The sequence below is a fragment of the Poecilia reticulata genome, chromosome 1 (genome assembly GCF_904066995.2).
Source record: "Poecilia reticulata chromosome 1, P_reticulata-male-v2, whole genome shotgun sequence".
Lineage (NCBI taxonomy): Eukaryota > Metazoa > Chordata > Actinopteri > Cyprinodontiformes > Poeciliidae > Poecilia > Poecilia reticulata.
The window spans coordinates 7,698,466-7,716,951 of NC_088830.1; the positions used below are offsets into that span (position 1 = coordinate 7,698,466).

Here is an 18,486-nt window from a genome sequence, read left to right on the forward strand (position 1 = left end):
TCTTGAATCCAACAGCTGAACCACCTCCTAAGTGCAGTCAAGTTCTCCAGAGTCCTGCTAACGACCTCATTATTTGACTCCGGTGTGTCGAAGTTGAGACACATCTAAAAGTTGCAGGAGACCGGCCCTCCAGGCCTGGAGTTCCCCACCCCTGATTTAGATGTTGTATGTTAAAACCAGGGAATGTGGTGCTACAATCCAAAACCACACAGAAATATTTCCATACCAGAGAAAACAACAAAAAAACTTAATCTGCTAATACACACAAAAAAAATGTAGCAATGACAAGAACAGTGATCTGTAAAAGTACAACCTACTCGTCAGACATTCTGCCACTCAGAAAAGCCGCACCTGTTGAAATTCTTCACATCTTATTTCCACTGATTTTTACGACATGGCGTCCAGGATAAAGTCTCACATTCATTTTTCTTGTAAAAAAACGTTTTCTTTTGCGTTCTCTCGCAATAAGCAAATACTGCTTACTGCATCATGGCTGGTCTGCAGTCACAAATGTCAAATGAAAATTTCAAATATATACACATTTAAAGAGCCTCGGTGAAAACAGTTTATTCTTAACTCTTTGGTGCAAAAAACTGATTCAAAATTGATTTATTCACTGCATGTTTATGTTCGTTTGTGTCAGGTTGAGGTGGACCTCATGGAAACATCCCTTTAAATCATTCAGACTAGCAACACAAAAGAGACACAATCAAAACCGTCTCATTACCCTGTGATAATAACTCATAAAATGGCCCAAATAGTTTTTATGTATTTTTTCTTTCTTTCCTTCTTACGGAAAGTTTCTGTTTATATCATAGGTCATTGATTACATTTATCATTTACTCATTTGTTGCCCTTTGACCGTTTATGTCTAGACATAGCCTGGTTTTTGAATAATGTCACATATTAGCAGAATAAATGAAACTTTGCAGCAATACAGTACGTAGGAAAACTAAGAATGTAGATTCATTTCCTGTTTGAGACAACATGAGGATCCATCATGCTAGCACTGGTACTCAGTGCTAGCAAGGCTAACACAATTACAGTTTAGTAAAAGCTAGCGTGGCTAACACGATTACAGTTTAGTAAAAAGCCTTTTCAGGTGAAATAAAAACATTGCATATTGATCTGTTCAGCTAACGTAAGGCTGTAACAGACAGGCTTCAGGATGTAGAAGTTGTATCGGTACTGCCATCATGCTGTACTTGGCTAAAAAGTTTTCATAATGGATGTGTTTATTATTGACTTTATTTTTTTCATTCACTAAACACAAAGAAAGCAAAGCAATAATACTTACGCCAGCAGACACTCCTTTGTTCTTATTGATCCTACGACGGTTGAACTGCAAATGCGGACGTGCACAAGCTTTAATCCAAGCAAGGCTTTCCGTTTCAGATTTTGGAAATCTGTGAATTTTAGTTCCACAAACACAATCAGGATACCCCACTGACGGAGAACCACTTTTTTTCGAGTCCTGACGCAAAAACTTTGTCGGTCTGGTAGTCCACAATGTATATTAGCATGAGTTTGTGAGATGGTAACCCACATGATAGCTGCGCTGTGACGTAAAATGGGCATTAGCCAATGAAATGCGGCTCCTGTGGTAAGGTCCATTATTGGGGGGGACGAATGTGGCTCTCTCCAATATTGGGGGGGACATATCACGTGTGATAAGTGTCTTAAAATCCAAAACAATGTTCCCAGAGAAAGTGGGAACATTTCTAATTTTTGTAGTGGGGGAAAAAAAGACACAGTTTTGAAAAATTTTTAAGGCCCTTGAAGTTTAAAGCAGCACTCTCTTAGGCCCTGTACACACACAGAGACGATATATGACGGTAAATTTTTGTATAAGATCAAGAAAAAATGTTGGTCATTAGCAAATGCTGTAGTAAGTATGCCGGGCCAATGGGTGGCGCTGTAACACTTCCAAAAAAGGACAGAAAGAACAGAACGTTTGGTTTTTGTGACGTTTTTAAATAAATCCGCTCTGGAAGCGGGTTTCTAAAACGATCGTTTCTGCTCTCCCAAGACGGCGAATGCTTGTTGAAACACAGGCTGAACGACAAAACACTTGAGGGCGACACCTAAAATCGACTCCGAAATTTCACGAGGAACTCAAATGACACCAAAGCAACAAAAAACAAGTTTTACAAAAAATAAAGTGGGAGACAGACTATTTTGATCTTCTATGTTTTTATTGACAGATCATCAAAACATTTGATGAAAAGTGTTGCAAAGGGCCCTGATGTCTTGATAACATCTGCTGTCAGATTTTTTTTTTTTTTAAAGAAACTTCAACACTTGTACACGTGAGTAAATAATTCTCCATTTATATAGTTCAGATGAAACACAAGGCACTTGGAAAACGTTTGATATACTGATTACCGTAAAGTCATGTGCAAACAGGATAAATGAGCGCAGGTACTGGCCGCCTGTGGCCATTGTCGAACTGTTCTAGTTTTTTATTTTTTATTTTAAGAAAAAGAAATGTTTCTTTCATCATTTTAGCGTCTTTGGCATTGCATAAATTGTAACTGGTGCCTCAAATTATTCCCTATGTTTTAACACAAAAAAAAGAAAATAATAAAATGTACCCATTTTACACAGCAACAGATAAGTAAATAATTGCAATAATATTAGCAGTACAACTTTGGGCACACTGGCAGTGTGTGCTGGTTTAAGTAAAACATCAAAATTCCTAACATGCAAACTACATGCAGACGGGTTTTAATGTGGATGTTTTTTTCTTTTACACTCTGAGGATATTCAAGATATCATTCAGTTTCTTAGAATCTGCTTTTCTTCATTTTAACAGTCACTTGAAGCAGATGTGCATTTACACACACACACCTTTGTCTTTCTTGATGATCAATCTGTCGTTGAAAAGATGCCGGGCTGATCCTGCCTAGATCGTTGTCTTCGAATGCAGCGACAAATAAGCTATCGTTAAAAAAGAGTTATCCCTAAATACAGGAGTTAACCATAACCCTACATTCAGTTGCGTCAAATCATTTTATTTTCCTATTGTGATCTGAATAAGAAAAAGAAAAAAAAAACATCACAATGTCTGTATAATTATGCAGTTTCTGACTCGCCTTCATGAAAATGTGCCAATTCGATTCAGAGCTGTAAGAGAAACTAAGCAACGATGCAGCTGAGATCCACAGTAGCAGTTCTGATAGGTTGGTCAAGCATCTGGTGGAGTAAATCATAAATTATATATTTAATTAGACCTTTCTGGACTCTCCAGAGGGATAATTAGTTTCCTTCCTGTGGGCTGGCGGGAGCGCTAAGGTGAGCTTTTCACACACAGCACAGGTGTTCTGTAGCACATGGAAAATTTAGATTTATAAAAGTTGTAACCGTACTGATCTCTTGATTAATCTCCAACCTATCTCGTATCACATATTCACCTTTTAAAAGTACCGTAATTTCCAGACTGAGCTACTTTTTTCACACACTTTGAACACTGCGATGCAGCTGGTATTTAACCAAAGGGTTTCGAAAGGCTGGACTGCTGCGTGATGAAGAGGATGGCATAAAACGAAATTAACGTTGAGAGCGACAACAAACTTTCAGATTTTTTCTTTTGTTTTTCAAAGTTAGTAGGCGTGTCTTTTATTCTGATGCTCTCAGTAGTCTGGATGTTACGGTAATTCAAATCTGCTCCATTAAGTAATCAATTAACTTAAGTAACTGATGTTTTTTTTTAACTGCCAAATAAATTCCACACTGTAACTATATTAATTGTTGTGCCACTGTTTCGTAAGTGCAAAGACGCAGCCGATTTGTCAGGCAAAAGTCTGTGATAAATGTAACTGGAAATCATAAGAAAATCCAGTAAAGGGAAGGGATATACGGTACTGAGCAAATATTATAGACAGGTTCAGGAAAAAATAAAATTAGAATGCTTTCAGTATATACACATACTAATTGTTTTTTTTAATAAACAGAGGCCCAATTTCAAGGTGAGAAATTAGAAAGTAAAATTTCTTTCAAGTCATATATATATATATATATATATATATATATATATATATATATATATATATATATATATATATATATATAGCTTTTTTGTAACAACTGAAGTTAACACAGTTACTTGATTGTGTTATAAAATGGCATTATTTGCATGAAAAACATATAATACTGCCCCTTTAAGAACCATGTGTAAGGGTACTTCTCGGAATTGATGTTGCTTTCAAAGGAAACTCAAAGGGAACTCCCTCTTTTGTTTTTGAAAACATTCTTGTCCAGGCATGTCTGAAATGTTTGCTCTGTACCGTAACCAAGTAAGCTCATCCAAAACTCACAGATTTCCTAACTGTGCAATCATTTGGTTCCATTAAAATCTGATGCTCCTCCAAAGCTGCAATGTTCACGGTGGCTCTCACAGCTTAACTAACAGCTGTTGGCTTTAGGAAAAAAGTGTTTGAGGGAACAATGACCCAAGAGAAAGCATCCCCCGGTCTGGGTCCCTCTCCGACAGACAGGTTGAGAGCCTCGCCCTCTTTTTTCCCCTTGTTTTCATTGTCCCCCTCTGGCTCCTTTCCTGTCACCTGACCCAGACCTCCCAGAGCTCCCAGCCCCAGCATAGACGCAGCAGAGAGCCTGAGGTGCAACAGCGCAGAATCGGAAAGGCTGAGTGGACTGATCCCACAGCGGCCGCCTCCACTCATGGAGAAGATGGGTGCTCCATGGTGATCCAAGGCCCTGGAGTGGCAGAGAGCGGAGAGGGGCAAGGACGTTCCAAGGCCACCGAGAAGAGCTGCCGCTGTTCCTGGAAGGATGACGTGCCCCCCACCTACGGAGGGCAGCTCGGCGGGGTTTTGGTGCCCGGAGAACCCCAGCCCCATTCCAGTCCGCAGCCTGGGAGAAGGACCCGGCTCCTGGGCGACAAAGTGGCCGTGGGCCTTGATGTGTTTCCGCAGTGAGCTGGGATCCGTGTAGCGTTTCAAACAGCCCGCCATCTTGCAGCAGTAAGGCTTGTCCACGTAATGGGTGCGCGTGTGCTTGAAGCGGTCGCTGGAGTTGGAGTAGCGTTTGTTGCAGCCTTCATACGGACAAATGTAGGGCTTCTCACCTAGAAGTAAGAAGAGAAATAGATGTGAGAAGGTTGCCTGAAGGTTGCAAAACTTTGTTAGTAAAGCCTGATGACCCGCCAGGCTTACAAAACACTGCGGGGAAATCTCAGATTTGTTCGAGAACATTAATAAACGAACAGCATGATGAACAGGAAATTAACCAGACAGTTGTGGAGAAGCTTAAAATAGGGTTTGCTTCTATAACAATATGAAACGCTTTGAACATTTTACAAAGTTAACAGACTGAATTATGAGGAGCCTTAATAAGAGAAGCAGATCTATGTTAACTCTAGAGGAGCTGCAAAGATTCACAGCTCAGGTAAGTCTATACATTAACAGTATGACCTATAGCAGTGCACTCTACAAGTCTAATAAACCCCCCTGACGCCACAGTGAAGGGCTAACATCAGAAGTGAAGAAAATTATGATTTTAGTCATAAATTTTGTTTGCTTGTGTTTCTGTTGTTTTGCAGGTCCAAGTGACCTGCAAAAAAACAGGAAGATCTTTGGTTCTTCCCTCCCAGTACCTTTGCCCTTCTTTGTCTCCCTGGGGCTAGATTGAAGACAAAAAATTCAACAAAAGAAGTTTATGTAGGAGGATGAAGATAAATATTCTGCAGCTGTCCAGATCAAGATTACAAAGAGTCACCATTATAAAACCTCAGCAGCTGGATGGCTGGCCAACAGGACCTAATTTGCTTAATATATTTACCTAAACAAATTCCTGAAATTCCCTGCTTCTAAGGAATTAAAACGAACGACAGGTTCCAAGAAACTATACCACGGTTAACATTGTTAATAACATTGTGAAAGAACGATACAGTGTATTGCAATGACAATTTAATGCAATGTAATGTCAATGTAATATCAAAGGCTTTGTGGATGCATGTCTAGGGTCTCTCTTTCTTCCAGTAAATAAAACCAATACACTCTCTTAGTTGTTCCACTATTGCACAAAAAGACCGGGAGAAGAACAAAAACTCATATGGAACGCATGTCACTTTGCTCAGATGATTTTGATGCTTCATATCAAGCGTCTGACTTCAAAGTGGACAATTCATGTTCACTCTGAATACAGCACAAGGGAGCAGGTTGAAGATCCTTCTTGTTCCAACTTGATGCTCACCAGTTCACACAGAAAGATCCAACAAGACATGAATAATATAGAGTGTAAGATATTGTCTGGCCTGCAACCAGATCTCAATTGGGTAAAGCACGTTACCCAATTAAATGCTGATGTTTAGTCCAACATCAGCGTCTGACCTCACAAATGCACTTCTGAGAGAATGGCAGAACATTTCTAGGAAGACTCTTCATAATCTTGTAGACATCCTTTCCATTGAAGTTTAAGCTGCCGTCAATGCTAAGGGACGGTGAAATATCTTTCCAGTGCATGTATGCATAAAGGTAAGCAAGTCAACACTTTTGCAGTACTCTATAATGTTAATTTGAATAGTCTTTCGCATTTCGTATTGTTGTTGCGCAACCACCCCCCCTTCTCTCTCTCTCAACTTCCCCTTCTCAGAGGAGGGAGATGTGCTACCAGCTCTCCATCTAATGGGTGAATTGAGTTTCCTAAATCTGCTGGGATTTTACCCTGTCCAGAACTGAAGTAAACTCTGTTTAAGCTGGCGTTGAGAAAGACTAGCCTGGTTTCTGACGACCTCTCCCTCCAGATGTCCCACCCTTTTTCACCCTGTGAATTAGCCAGATTGAGAAACCTGCAACCAACTAGTTCCACAGGGCACACCTGTTAACGGTCGCTCTTTCTCTTTATTACAACTTGCACTTGTTACTGAACCAGGTTGGTTTTAGTGACTCGGGCAAGTCCCAAGGGTGTTGTTTTGGCTAAAAGCAATCTATAAAACATTTTCCACTTTTTCTTCCCAGAATCAAATTTCATAGCTATTTTACAGCCATCAAAGAACTTTAAGGTGACTCATTAATTGAATGTCCACAACATCTTTTAGATTTTCTTAATGATAATTATTTTATTAGCAAGGCAATTTTGCAAGGGTCAGTACAGCTTAATTCAATAGCAGAAATAATCAAATAAGTAAAATCAATAATCTAGCCTATCTTTCCCTAATGCTGACACTGTGAACTAAAAAAGGGAAACTTTGAGAGAGACGGACAGAGTTTGGCATCTTGAACCCCAGAACTGGCCTGATGATGAAGATCGTCTCACAATCTTCCTGGTCCATTGAGATGCAGACAAGCTGGTCTCATGGAAGGAACACACCAGTTCTTCCTCTTTGCCTTTGTTCTTTGCCTTCGTCTTTATCTTTGTCTTTATCTTCATCTTTGCCTTGGTCTTTGTCTTTGGGGTCTGAACCAGCTGATGAGAGAAGTGCAATTTGAAGCCACATGTTGCGGGGCTAACGGGTTGGTCCCCATGTGCAGAACAGTCTTCGGCTCTGTGGCCCCGGCTCTTCTTCAGCTGCAGAGTTCTTTGTCCATCCCGATCTTGGCTCGAAGCTGCCTGAAGGATCCAACCAAAGATTCCTCTTTTGCACCCACTTTATAAAGGGTTTATCCACCTTTTGGCGTGTTTGCGTTGGCTTGCTTTGTTGCTGTGCCTCTCATTGGCTGACTGCTTGGACAAATGATGCCATATCCATCACCGTCTTGGAGACATTATGTCCTGATGTCTGTGCTAATGTCCCAAGTTGCTCAACAGTCCACCTACGTCTGTTGCTTGCCCAACCTTTTCTTTGGAAAGTTAAAGTTCAGCAATAAGGCCTTGGTCACCTCTGCTCTCCCATCAGATCCTCTTTCCCCCTGACCTTTCACCTACTATCTACCTCCAACACAACATCAGTGACCTTTAACTACAGTTACATTTTACACCATTTCAAGTTCAATGTCAAAATCACATTTATAACCTTTTAGTTTCTCTGATTTAGCATTCATTCATAATATTATAACCATTACTTATTAGTTACTCTTATTATAATCATAATGTGAGTTCTTACAGACATTTCTGAAAAGAAACCAAGAATAATCCATTACTCTAATTATTTGATACCATGTTACAGTTATTTGTTTTATCTGTAAGTACCTCCATAAGCATAAGAGTAAGTGCAAATATTCTTATAATCAAACCAACATCAACCACTGGTTAAACCAATATTAATTATTGGTTAAATTATAAGTTATTATTAATAATTTAAGTATTTTACTCTGGGTTTTATCCAATTACTCAAAATGTTTAGATTGTATTCTTTAAACCTTTAATGCTTGAAGTAAGGAGTAGTCTGAACTATTTTTATACCCATGCAGGCTGAAAGCTTTCTTCCTCTTTCTCCAGGAAACCTGCTCTTCCTGTTCCACGACTCTCTTTCTGCCTGACTATGATTTTTTTATGATTAAATAGAAAAAAGTAGAATTAAAGCAAAGTTTGCAGGACACAATCACAATACACACAACCAGATTAATTTTATTACAGTCTGACTACTGTTGGGTCTTAATGTCACCTGTGTACTCAATTTTAAAGGTAACTTTATTCATTGTTATTATTAAACTAAAATCTCCAGCACGGGGAAGTGGGATGAGCTCAACTTTTTGCGACAGTATTCAGTTTGTTTAGATTTCCGGGTGGATGGGTGGCTCACCTGTGTGGGAGCGGGTATGAATCTTCAGGTTCTCCAGACGTGAAAAGCTCTTGTTGCAGGTGGGACAGTGGTGCGGCTTCTCGTTGGTGTGGGTGCGGATGTGAATCAGCATTTTGTACCTGCAGCGCAAACAACATAAAGTTGCAATTGTCACACGTGTGCCATGATGCTGTAGGTGTGTGCATCACCCAAAAAGATTTGGCTTAAAGAATTGCTCTTAACTGGGACATGACCTTTGGTGGGACACCGTAGGTTTGTTTATTCGAATACTCTCAAACGTTCTTTCTGGACAACTTCTCTTTAAAAGGTCATTCATGTGGAAGATTAGTCCACACCCAATATATCCTGTTTCCAACAGGACATCAGGTGTGACTAGCTTGACCCTTTGTCCCTGTGTGTGTGTGCTGTACCTGGCGTTGAAGCCTCGCCCGTTGCGGGCGCAGCCCTCCCACTGGCAGCAGTACCCAGAGTCTTTCTCGGGCTTGACGTGGAAGTCGTTAATGTGATCTACCAACTCCTGGAGAGAGTCGAAAAGCAGGTGACACTGGAGAGGAGAGAGATGGAGAGGACAGAAGTCAGTGAATGACTGATTGGTTGAGTCAAGTCCGCCGTATTTGTTCAGCACATTTCAGCAGCAAGGGAGTTCAAAGTGCTTTACACCACAGGAACATAAAATGTAGTTACTAATTGTTAAACAAGCAATAATCTGCCATCGTAAAAATCATAAAGCAAATATAGATCAAATATGTTGGTCAATGTTAGACTTACTGCTAATCAAAGGCAACTATCTAATCTAAAATCTAAACTACAGTCAATGATTTCAAGGAAGTCAGTGTTCCAGCATGTTTGCAGTTTTCTGGAAGTTTTTTTCTGTTATGTCTGGGATTGTTGGAGTTGTCTTTGGTTTGTTTCTTCTGTATTTGTTGCAGAATACAGAAGAAATCAGGTTATTTTGATTAGATCAGCCTTGTTTCTGTTTTACTTTATTTCAGTCCGTAGCTAGTGATTCTAGTTTGTTTATTTCTTGTGTCTAGTTATTCTTTTATATTAGACTTCATTTCCTAGTCCCCAATGTACCAACACACATGGTGTAATAAAACACCAGGTACAGCATTCAGTTTTTTAGAAGACTATAAAAAACTGAATGCTGTTTCTCCATTTTGGGTTCTGGTTCTGGTTCACCTCTTGTCATGTTTTCTCAACCAATGATTGCATTTCATTAAAACTGCATCTTACCCAGGATGACCTGGAGATCAGCTCTCTTCTTCAAGACAACATTTTACACCATTTCAAGTTCAATGTCAAAATCACATTTATAACCTTTTAGTTTCTCTGATTTAGCATTCATTTATAATATATAACCATTACTTATTAGCTACTCTTATTATAATCATAATGTGAGTTATTACAGACATTTCTGAAAAGAAACCAAGAATAATCCATTATTCTAATTATTTGATACCATGTTACAGTTATTTGTTTTATCTGTAAGTACCTCCATAAGCATAAGAGTAAGTGCAAATATTCTTATAATCAAACCAACATCAACCACTGGTTAAACCAATATTAATTATTAGTTAAATTATAAGTTATTATTATTAATTTAAGTATTTTACTCAGGGTTTTATCCAATTACTCAAAATGTTTAGATTTTATTATTTAAACCTTTAATGCTTGAAATAAGGAGTAGTCTGAACTAATTTTATACTCATGCAGGCTGGAAGCTTTCTTCCTCTTTCTTCAGGAAAGAAGAAGAAAAATGACGTGAAAGCCATTTCACACCAGAAATGGCTTTAATTATATTTATACCGTATCCACTGCCTTTTATCTCAGTGTGTGTAATCTCAATAATTCACATTTTAAATCAAAACACAATAACGTTTATATATTATTATCCATGCTTAATCATTTCTAGGACTTTCTATTTACATTGATTCCTAATTTTTTGATATTCAGTATTTTATTGTCAGGAATGGTATATAATATAGCTTAACTTTCTAACTCTTGGGAAGCTTAGTTGTGTGGTTCACATGGTTGAATGAACATGACAGGTTCATTCACCCTGTGTCAATGTTTAGACATTGTTATAAAATATATTATTTTGCTACACTCAAACACTCTTCTAATTAAATTTCAGTGGGAGGTGTTGTAAAAGTCTGCTGGCTATTTCCTTTAGACTTTATTTCAAAGCAAGTAAAAGTGCACAATGTCCCACACTTAGCAGATAAATATAACTGATTTTACAAATAAAAAACTTTTCTTAAAGTTCTCCAACATGTTATGCATAAGTTGCAGTTCAGTATTGGTTTCTGTTAAGGGTAATATTTAGTACTTAGTACTCTGTCTTTTCTTTTTCTATTTATTTGACTATTTGATTTTAATGTTATTATTATTTGCTTATACCACCACCTAGTGGCCAGTTACAGCTGCAGTTTTTTTCCACACTTGAACATCAAATGTATCAGAAGCGACTATTTCTTTAAATATTGAAAGATAATTTTGATCAGATCTTGCACAGCGCGTCAAACTGAGCAGAAATTTTACCTTCTTCCACCGACAGGCCAGCTGACCTTCCTGTGAGGGCTCGGGGGAAACGGCTTTCTCTCTGTGCTGGCCGATGAACACAGAGGAGGAAAAGCTGTAGCCCCTCTGCAGGCTCCTCATGGGGAAATAGAATGGAAATCCGGGCTGGGAGGCTCCACCGTCAACGCTGTGATGCCAAGATGCTTCCTACCAGAGGAGACGATCACACGGAGAGAGGTTTGAGAGTTCACACAAACTGCCTTCACATCACACTAAAAATTAGTAATTCTATGAATGGAGGAATAGTTCCTAACTTTGACCTGTTCTTTTGTACTTTTAAGATGCTTTAAAAATCTCTTAATACTTCCAGGCACTGTTAGGGATTGGTTGAAATCAGTAGTAACATTTTTCATCTTCTTCTTTTTTTTAAATCTAAAATGTTACAACTGAACAACAAAAACATAAGGAAAAACTAGAAAATCTATTGCTGATATGGAACAACTTTATTTTTATAATCAAAAGACAGTTTCTTTTTGTGGCATCTACTGCCCCCTACTGTTAGACCTGATGTGTCGTAACTAGGCAACAAGTGGCCTGTTTTCGTCTACACAGCTGGCAAAACTGGGTTTTAAGCCACACATAATATTCTTTTATCTAAAAACTCTGGATTTTATTGCCTAATATAAGTGTGTTTTATCTGACTTGACCTTCTTTGTTTTTGTGCAGCTGTGCAGAAAGCAGCTGAAGCACCGGACGTAAAATTTTCCTGACACTCAAATCCAAGAGATTAGTTTTTGAAATAAGAAATCAGCTTTTTCTTTAGGTTTTGTCCATCGGAGCCACAGTAAGATTAGTTTTTACATCTGCCTACAGGTGTTTAAAAAAAAAAGAAAGAAAAAATAGCTAAATGCAGAATCTACCAGTTCATAATTTATCAAACAAAAGACGTATTCACCTTGAAAATGTGAATTTTAATTAAGTGTATGTTTGTTTCTTTTAAGATGACGGTAAAAAAAGAAGAAAAAAAGTTCAAAATAAATCTCTTAAAAAGAGTTAGCAGTCATTCAAAGCCTCAATTAACAAAATTCAGTCTTCAACTTTTATATAAAAAACATGTTTTTTACATATTTGCTAAAACTGACACCAGTTTGAGACAGATAACCTGTGATGATGTCCTCCACCTTCGCCCTGAGCTACTGTTGCCTTTTGAAGAAACGCACCGCTTCCGATTTGTCGCAAATTAAAAACAACCAATCAGAGCCTGGAGGAGGGCCTTGGCGCTGTCAATCAAACTCATGTATGCGCTACTAAATGTGCTAATGGCCTAGAAACAACTCACCGTTCCAGGAAAACCATCAGTGGTCCTGCTACCTAGCGTAGCATTCACAACACGCTCCGCCAGCTAGTAGAGACAGACAGGGGAGCTGGGATGGGGGTGAGCAACGCCACACCAGATTGTGATTGACAGCAATAAGACCCGCCTCCTGGCTCTGATTGGTTGTTTCTAGTTAGCACTGAGAGAAGTCAAACACTCTGTTTTTTTTTTTTTCACAGGTTACCTGTCTCCTGCCAACTGTCACAACATATAGTGACAGTTTCAACACACGTAAAAATATACGTTTTTTTTTTTTTTTAAAGTTACATACTGCAGCTTTAAAGTCAACAGTCAAAATGGTTTCAAGCTAAATACACACTCAGTGCTGCCGTTGCCATCTGATGTGACTGTGTGCATGTCGCTGTGTGTCACTGTGCAACCAGCGGCTCTTACCCGAGAGAAGAGGTGAGGCTGCGGGCTGCTGCTGCTGCTGCTGCTACTGTGAGGGGACTCCAGAGGCGAGGGAGGGCAGGGGGACGAAGGGGAGGACGGAGACGGAGACAGGGAGAGGGCCCGCTGAGAAGACGGGGACATGCTGAGGTCCATGGCTGGAGGGGTGAAGCAGCAGCCAAGGCGCTCCTGAGAAGATTGGGAATCTGGATCGGAAAGTTTAGAGGTTAAACTTTAGTCTGTTTTATGTCAGACTATAAAGCGGTTTGCATGGGCCTTTATAATCACATTTACACTAAGTGGTTCCGGCAGGTGCTTTAATTGACCTTTAACTTTTAAGTGGTTAAGCTTTAAATTCTGTTTTTGTTTTTTTTGTCTCTTTTCGTTCTCACCTCAGCTGACTTTGACCAGTCAGACTAATTAGGACAAATTTCTTTAAGCTTTTCAGATTTTTTTCCCCAACCTGTAACTGTGTTAGCAGATTTATTCATGCAGCAGCACTTTAGTTTGACTTTAAATGTATCAATAATTCCAGACAATCAATATCCCATCGAGCCAAGCTGAATGATGACGAAGAATATTTTTAAACAATTTTACACACCAAAAATAAATGCTTGTAATCTTTATGTTTTATTTAGTATTCAGTATTACAAGTCTTAAAAGTCTTTAACTATTTATTGTTCAATTCCAGTTACATAAAAACAATATGTGTTTTGTTTGTTGATCTAATACTAAATTAAGTGGAGATTGTTCATTTGAATTTAGCAGTTAGTTCCAGTGAATAAATAGAAAAATGAGTAAAATCTTCTGATATTCTGGTGAATAATAAAATGCACAAAATATGGAACACATATGCATATTCAACACTTGGTGGCGCCATATCTCCATAGATTCCACGTACATAAAAGTAATAGAAGATTTCTTCATGATTAAACTGACAGATAATTTCTATAATTTTATCTGGAGTTTGTGTAACCCCCATTTCTGATGCTGCCCTGGGCAACGTCCCACCTGGCTAACCTGTCATTCGGTAAATTAAAAATATGCGTTTAAATGAGGCTCATTTAAACAAACTGAAAGCACCTTTTGAAAATAACCTTCAAGCAGGTATTAAACACACTTTTGTTTAAGCTCAAATTTCCATATTAAATTGATTGTATTTTTTATTGGTTTGATATAAAATTCTTATCTAAAGTGACATGTTTTTATTAGCTGCAGCCAGAAAGTTCTTATAATTAACAGAAATAAAAGCTTGAAGATATCAGTCTGTGCGTAATCTATATGATGTGTTTCACTTAGTGAATTTAGTTACTGAAATACATGAACTTTTCAATAACATTAATGGGTCGCTATTTCACAAACCACCACTATTTACTATAATCATTTGCAAAACAAGTCATAATTTAGCATAACTTCAATCACCAGATATCAGGAAAATGTTTTTAGTACGATCCTTGGTTTGTGTAGAATATGCATCAACAGGCTTTAGTTGGCATTAATATCCAAAGTGATTTAGAGCTTGTCAGTAGGGTTAATACTTAAATGTTAACAAGTCAGAGGTTGGTCTCTGAAGTTGCTTTGAGTCACTTAGATTCTCATAAGCTCAGAGTTTTGATCCATCTTCAGATAGTAGACATGTTGGAATTCATATACATATATATTCTTTTTTTTTTGTATTGTTGCGATAACGCCACCTATGGGAAATAATTACTTTCATAACAGTTCCTTAATTCACAATTCACCACATATTTCTTTTGATGATCGGAAGGAGTTTCTTTTTCCTGAACTATAGAACTGATTGTGTGGCCCTTCTTTTTTTTTTAAACTATTTATGGTTCCATCTGTTTTTGACTGGAGCACAAACAGCTTGTATGCACATGTGGGGACTTACTTAAGCAAACAAGAAGCACCTGACCGCAACGTGGAGCTGCATAGACCTGCGGCATTTTTTGTTCCCAAAAGTAAACAAATTAATCGTTTAATTATAGTATAATTTAAAGAAAAAAGTGAAAAAGCAAAGTATCTCTTGCTAAATGTTTTTGATAGAATAGTCAAAAGACTATTAATTATAGTACATATAGTATAATTATATAAATATAGTACATTATCTGCCATACTTGAATATCAGTTATTTAAGTTATTTTACAGTCCTATTGGTAATAATAAAGATAGATATTAGCTATATGTTTGCCCCAGTAATAATATTAACATTAACCCAAAATAAAACCCTACATCCTCATTTAACAAGGATTAATTCCACATAAAATACTTATAAAAATATCTTCACAAATCATTTTTTTAGCCTTACATTGTGTTCACGTGTCACAGCTGCAATTTGACAAAGTTTTTCCACTTCTTCCTAATTAGCTTGAAAACGACATTTCTTTCCGACTTAACAAAAATCATTCTCTGATTCGGTTTCCACCTCTGCCCCAGGTGTGGTCTGGACGTGCCTCGGTGCTTAGTGGGAAGCCTGGTTTGGAGACAAACGTATGATTCTGTCTGCATCAGCTGCAGCTTTCTTTGGGCCACTTCATGTCAGTGTCACGCTCAGCTCGTTAGAGCCGACGCTTCCAAATCTGCTGACAATCCACCTCTGTGTGAGGAGCAAACTTCTATTGGATTTACAATATTAGGTTACCGGAGAAGTGAGAACAGGGAATCGGTTTTGTTAAAGACTCACTGTGACACCAGGCATCATCAATGCCACGTGGGCGCCTGACTTGACCCAATCTTTCTATTAACTGAGCTGGTAGAGTTTCAGTCATCCGGGTTGGTTACCTGGTGAGGAGGGCGGCGATGGGAAGGCGGTGCACTGCAGGTGTGGCCGTGAGGCGTGGAGAGGAGCACAGATCGATGAGGGACAGGACCTCTTTCCAAACTTCACAGGACCACCTGTTCGTCCAGAGGGTAGCTTCAGGTCCAGCGGCTCGTCCAGAGAAAGCATGGCTGCTGAAGACTGGTGCCCTGAGACGGGAAAAACAGGCATTCAACACAAAACAAAGACAATTAAATCCTCAGCGAGAAATACTTTGACATTCTTTCAGCTGAGGCATAAACAACATGGCGGTGTGTGAATCTTGTTTTGATATTTTAACGGTTGAGGGCTTGTTTTTCTCCACATCTGTGTCACATGTGTGTCAACTGGTTAGTCTTCCACGCGAAGAACTTTTTTAAACCACTTTTCTGTCTGCAACAGTGGATTTCAGATCTCATAATGTGCAGCAGCAGCTGCATTTCCATTGACCATGTAAGTGTCCGATTTGACATTTCGAAAATAAATTTGACTAATGGAAAAACGGCAATTTCAAAAAGCTTTTGGCACTAAGACGTATCAAAATTGGTTTATTTTGCAGAACTGCACTGGAAACACTTTTTTTTATCAGACGAGTCACATGATGAACAGCTGGATATTGAAGATGATAAGAAGTGGTTGGAGGATGATGGTAGGAAACCTGGTTGTATCTGGGATCTTGTTCTTTTAGTCACAAACCATATCTCTTGAACATAGACTAGGGACAGAAAATAGGCAGAACGGAGCAAACCCTCACTCCATCTGTCCATCGTCAAAGGAGGGAACCCTTTGGTAGAGAGCCGACACCATCCTACACCCCTTGAACAAGACACTACAGTACATGGCCTACTAAATGAGGTTGAGACTAACTTCCCAGCAGAAAGGAGCAGTCCTCCTTTTTCGACCACAACTAAAGTGACGTGTTTTTATTAGCGGCGGCCAGAAAATCTTGGGATCTTACTGACTGCTGCCTCTCATCCTTCCTCACGTTCTGCTCAAACCACCTCAGGGCACCCTGAAGGTCATGACTTAAAGATCCCAACAGAACTACATCATCTGCAAATGGCTCATTTTAAACCTTGAGGTTACCAGATACCCTCCTCTCCACGGCAAGTGTTGAGATCCTGTCCATAAACACCACAAACAGGATTTGGGCATAAGCTCAAGTTTATGTCACAAATGCAGCCACAGAATTTATCTTGCTTACACAAGGACCTGATAGTCCTTAAAGACATTCCCCTTATGCCCCGTACTACCACAACCTCCCCACAAAACACCTCGGGGAGACAGGGTCGAAGGCCTTCTCCAGAACCACAAAATACCGGAGAGCCGAGTTCCTGTGACGCCGTCGGCAGCTTTGCAAGAGATAATTATCTTGTCTACTGCCTCGTTGACTACAAACGAGGCAGGGATGAAAACCGCTCTCCGTCTCTTGAATTCAAGGTTCAGCAGTTGGTCAGAGCCTCGTCTCTAAAGAGAGTCCTTGTGGGATGGGGTACCACGACCTTTAGACACATTCCTGGCCCAACACACCTCAATCAAACCTATTTATTTATTATCACAGCCTCATTTCCCAGGGAGCCTTACAAGTGGGACCCACTTGTTATTGGAACACAATCTCCTATCCCCTTTCCTACAGGCTGGTGCCACAGGAATCCTCTACATGACATTTAAAAGGTGTATCAACCAAAACTAAGGTCCTGCCATCAGGGAGTTTATTTAGTCTTTCAGCATTCCTCTATGGTGGCTATATTTGGGAGATCTTCAAAGCACTCCTTCAACCAATCAGCAGTGTCCTGCATGTCTCCAGCCTGACATTGTCCCAGGTTTCCCTTCTTAAGCTGTCAAACGGTCTTCCAAAACTTTCTTGAACCAAAGAAGAAGCACAGTGTCCACATCCTACATACATTCCTCCGATGACAGAGATTTTGCTTCTGACATTCTGGCCACACAACACCCAAGTCCGTTAGATTCAACCAGATGCTAAAGCTTCCTCCCTCAGCCCGACAGCGAAACCCTAAAACAGACAGATTAACTTACACGGTTTCCAAAAACATTTTTCTTTCCAAGTAAAGGGAGTTTAATTGTGTAAGTGTAGACACCCCATAGATTTTCTCCTTCCCCTTCCAGATCTGAAGGTTTAAGTGTGAGTGTTAACTTTTATCCGAGGTCAGTCTCTCATTTAACAGGATGAGGAAAATCTGATTCATAGGTCAAGCCACATGTCTGGTGAGCAGCTATCAAAACAACTTCATTCTCACACTCGGGGATGTTGGCCAATCACAGGGTTAGTTGTGTGAGATTTGTGCTAAAAGGGACAGTCACATCCAAACAGGGATGTTTAGAGAACAAATTATTTATTTAGCATAGTGTTTAAAGTGAATATACTTTCTTGATATACAACAAAGTATTTAGTTTCTTTACTGTGAAGAATGTACAGTTCTAATATTGTCATATGTTGGGGTTTTTTGTGTGGGTTTTTCTGTGTTCTCCGTTTAGTTTGGGTTGATTTCTAGGTTTCAAGTGTCTAGTTTTGAGTACTGCCGGTTTTCCTTTGTCCACTAATGAGTAATTTGATTCACCTGTTTTGTTGGCTATTTATGGTTGATGCACCGCAGGTGTGTGCGGCAGTCTGGTCTGGGTTTCCTGGTCTGAGTATCCTCTACGCTCAGTGTGAGTTTTGTATGTTTGTGTACCGGTGAG

The 18,486-nt window shown here is 39.2% G+C and overlaps 1 protein-coding gene and 1 long non-coding RNA gene across 2 annotated transcripts in view; one reads left to right on the top strand and one right to left on the bottom strand.

The window, feature by feature from the left end:
* Positions 1 to 2,184: 2,184 nt before the first annotated feature.
* The window catches only part of LOC103475290 (zinc finger protein GLIS2-like), a 40,634-nt gene continuing 24,332 nt past the window's right edge, over positions 2,185 to 18,486 (bottom strand). Inside the window, exons 2-7 of the mRNA XM_008426841.3 lie at positions 15,771 to 15,956; positions 12,993 to 13,195; positions 11,246 to 11,431; positions 9,112 to 9,245; positions 8,702 to 8,820; positions 2,185 to 5,086 (exon numbers count right to left, since the gene is read on the bottom strand). Coding sequence (XP_008425063.1) covers positions 4,401 to 5,086; positions 8,702 to 8,820; positions 9,112 to 9,245; positions 11,246 to 11,431; positions 12,993 to 13,195; positions 15,771 to 15,936 — 1,494 coding nt within the window. The 5' untranslated portion in view covers positions 15,937 to 15,956 and the 3' untranslated portion in view covers positions 2,185 to 4,400. The remainder of the gene's footprint in view (positions 5,087 to 8,701; positions 8,821 to 9,111; positions 9,246 to 11,245; positions 11,432 to 12,992; positions 13,196 to 15,770; positions 15,957 to 18,486) is intronic.
* On the top strand, positions 11,367 to 14,253 carry LOC145549824 (uncharacterized). The gene is made up of 2 exons (XR_014085684.1): positions 11,367 to 11,461; positions 12,779 to 14,253. It is a non-coding gene; the product is annotated as an uncharacterized LOC145549824 (long non-coding RNA).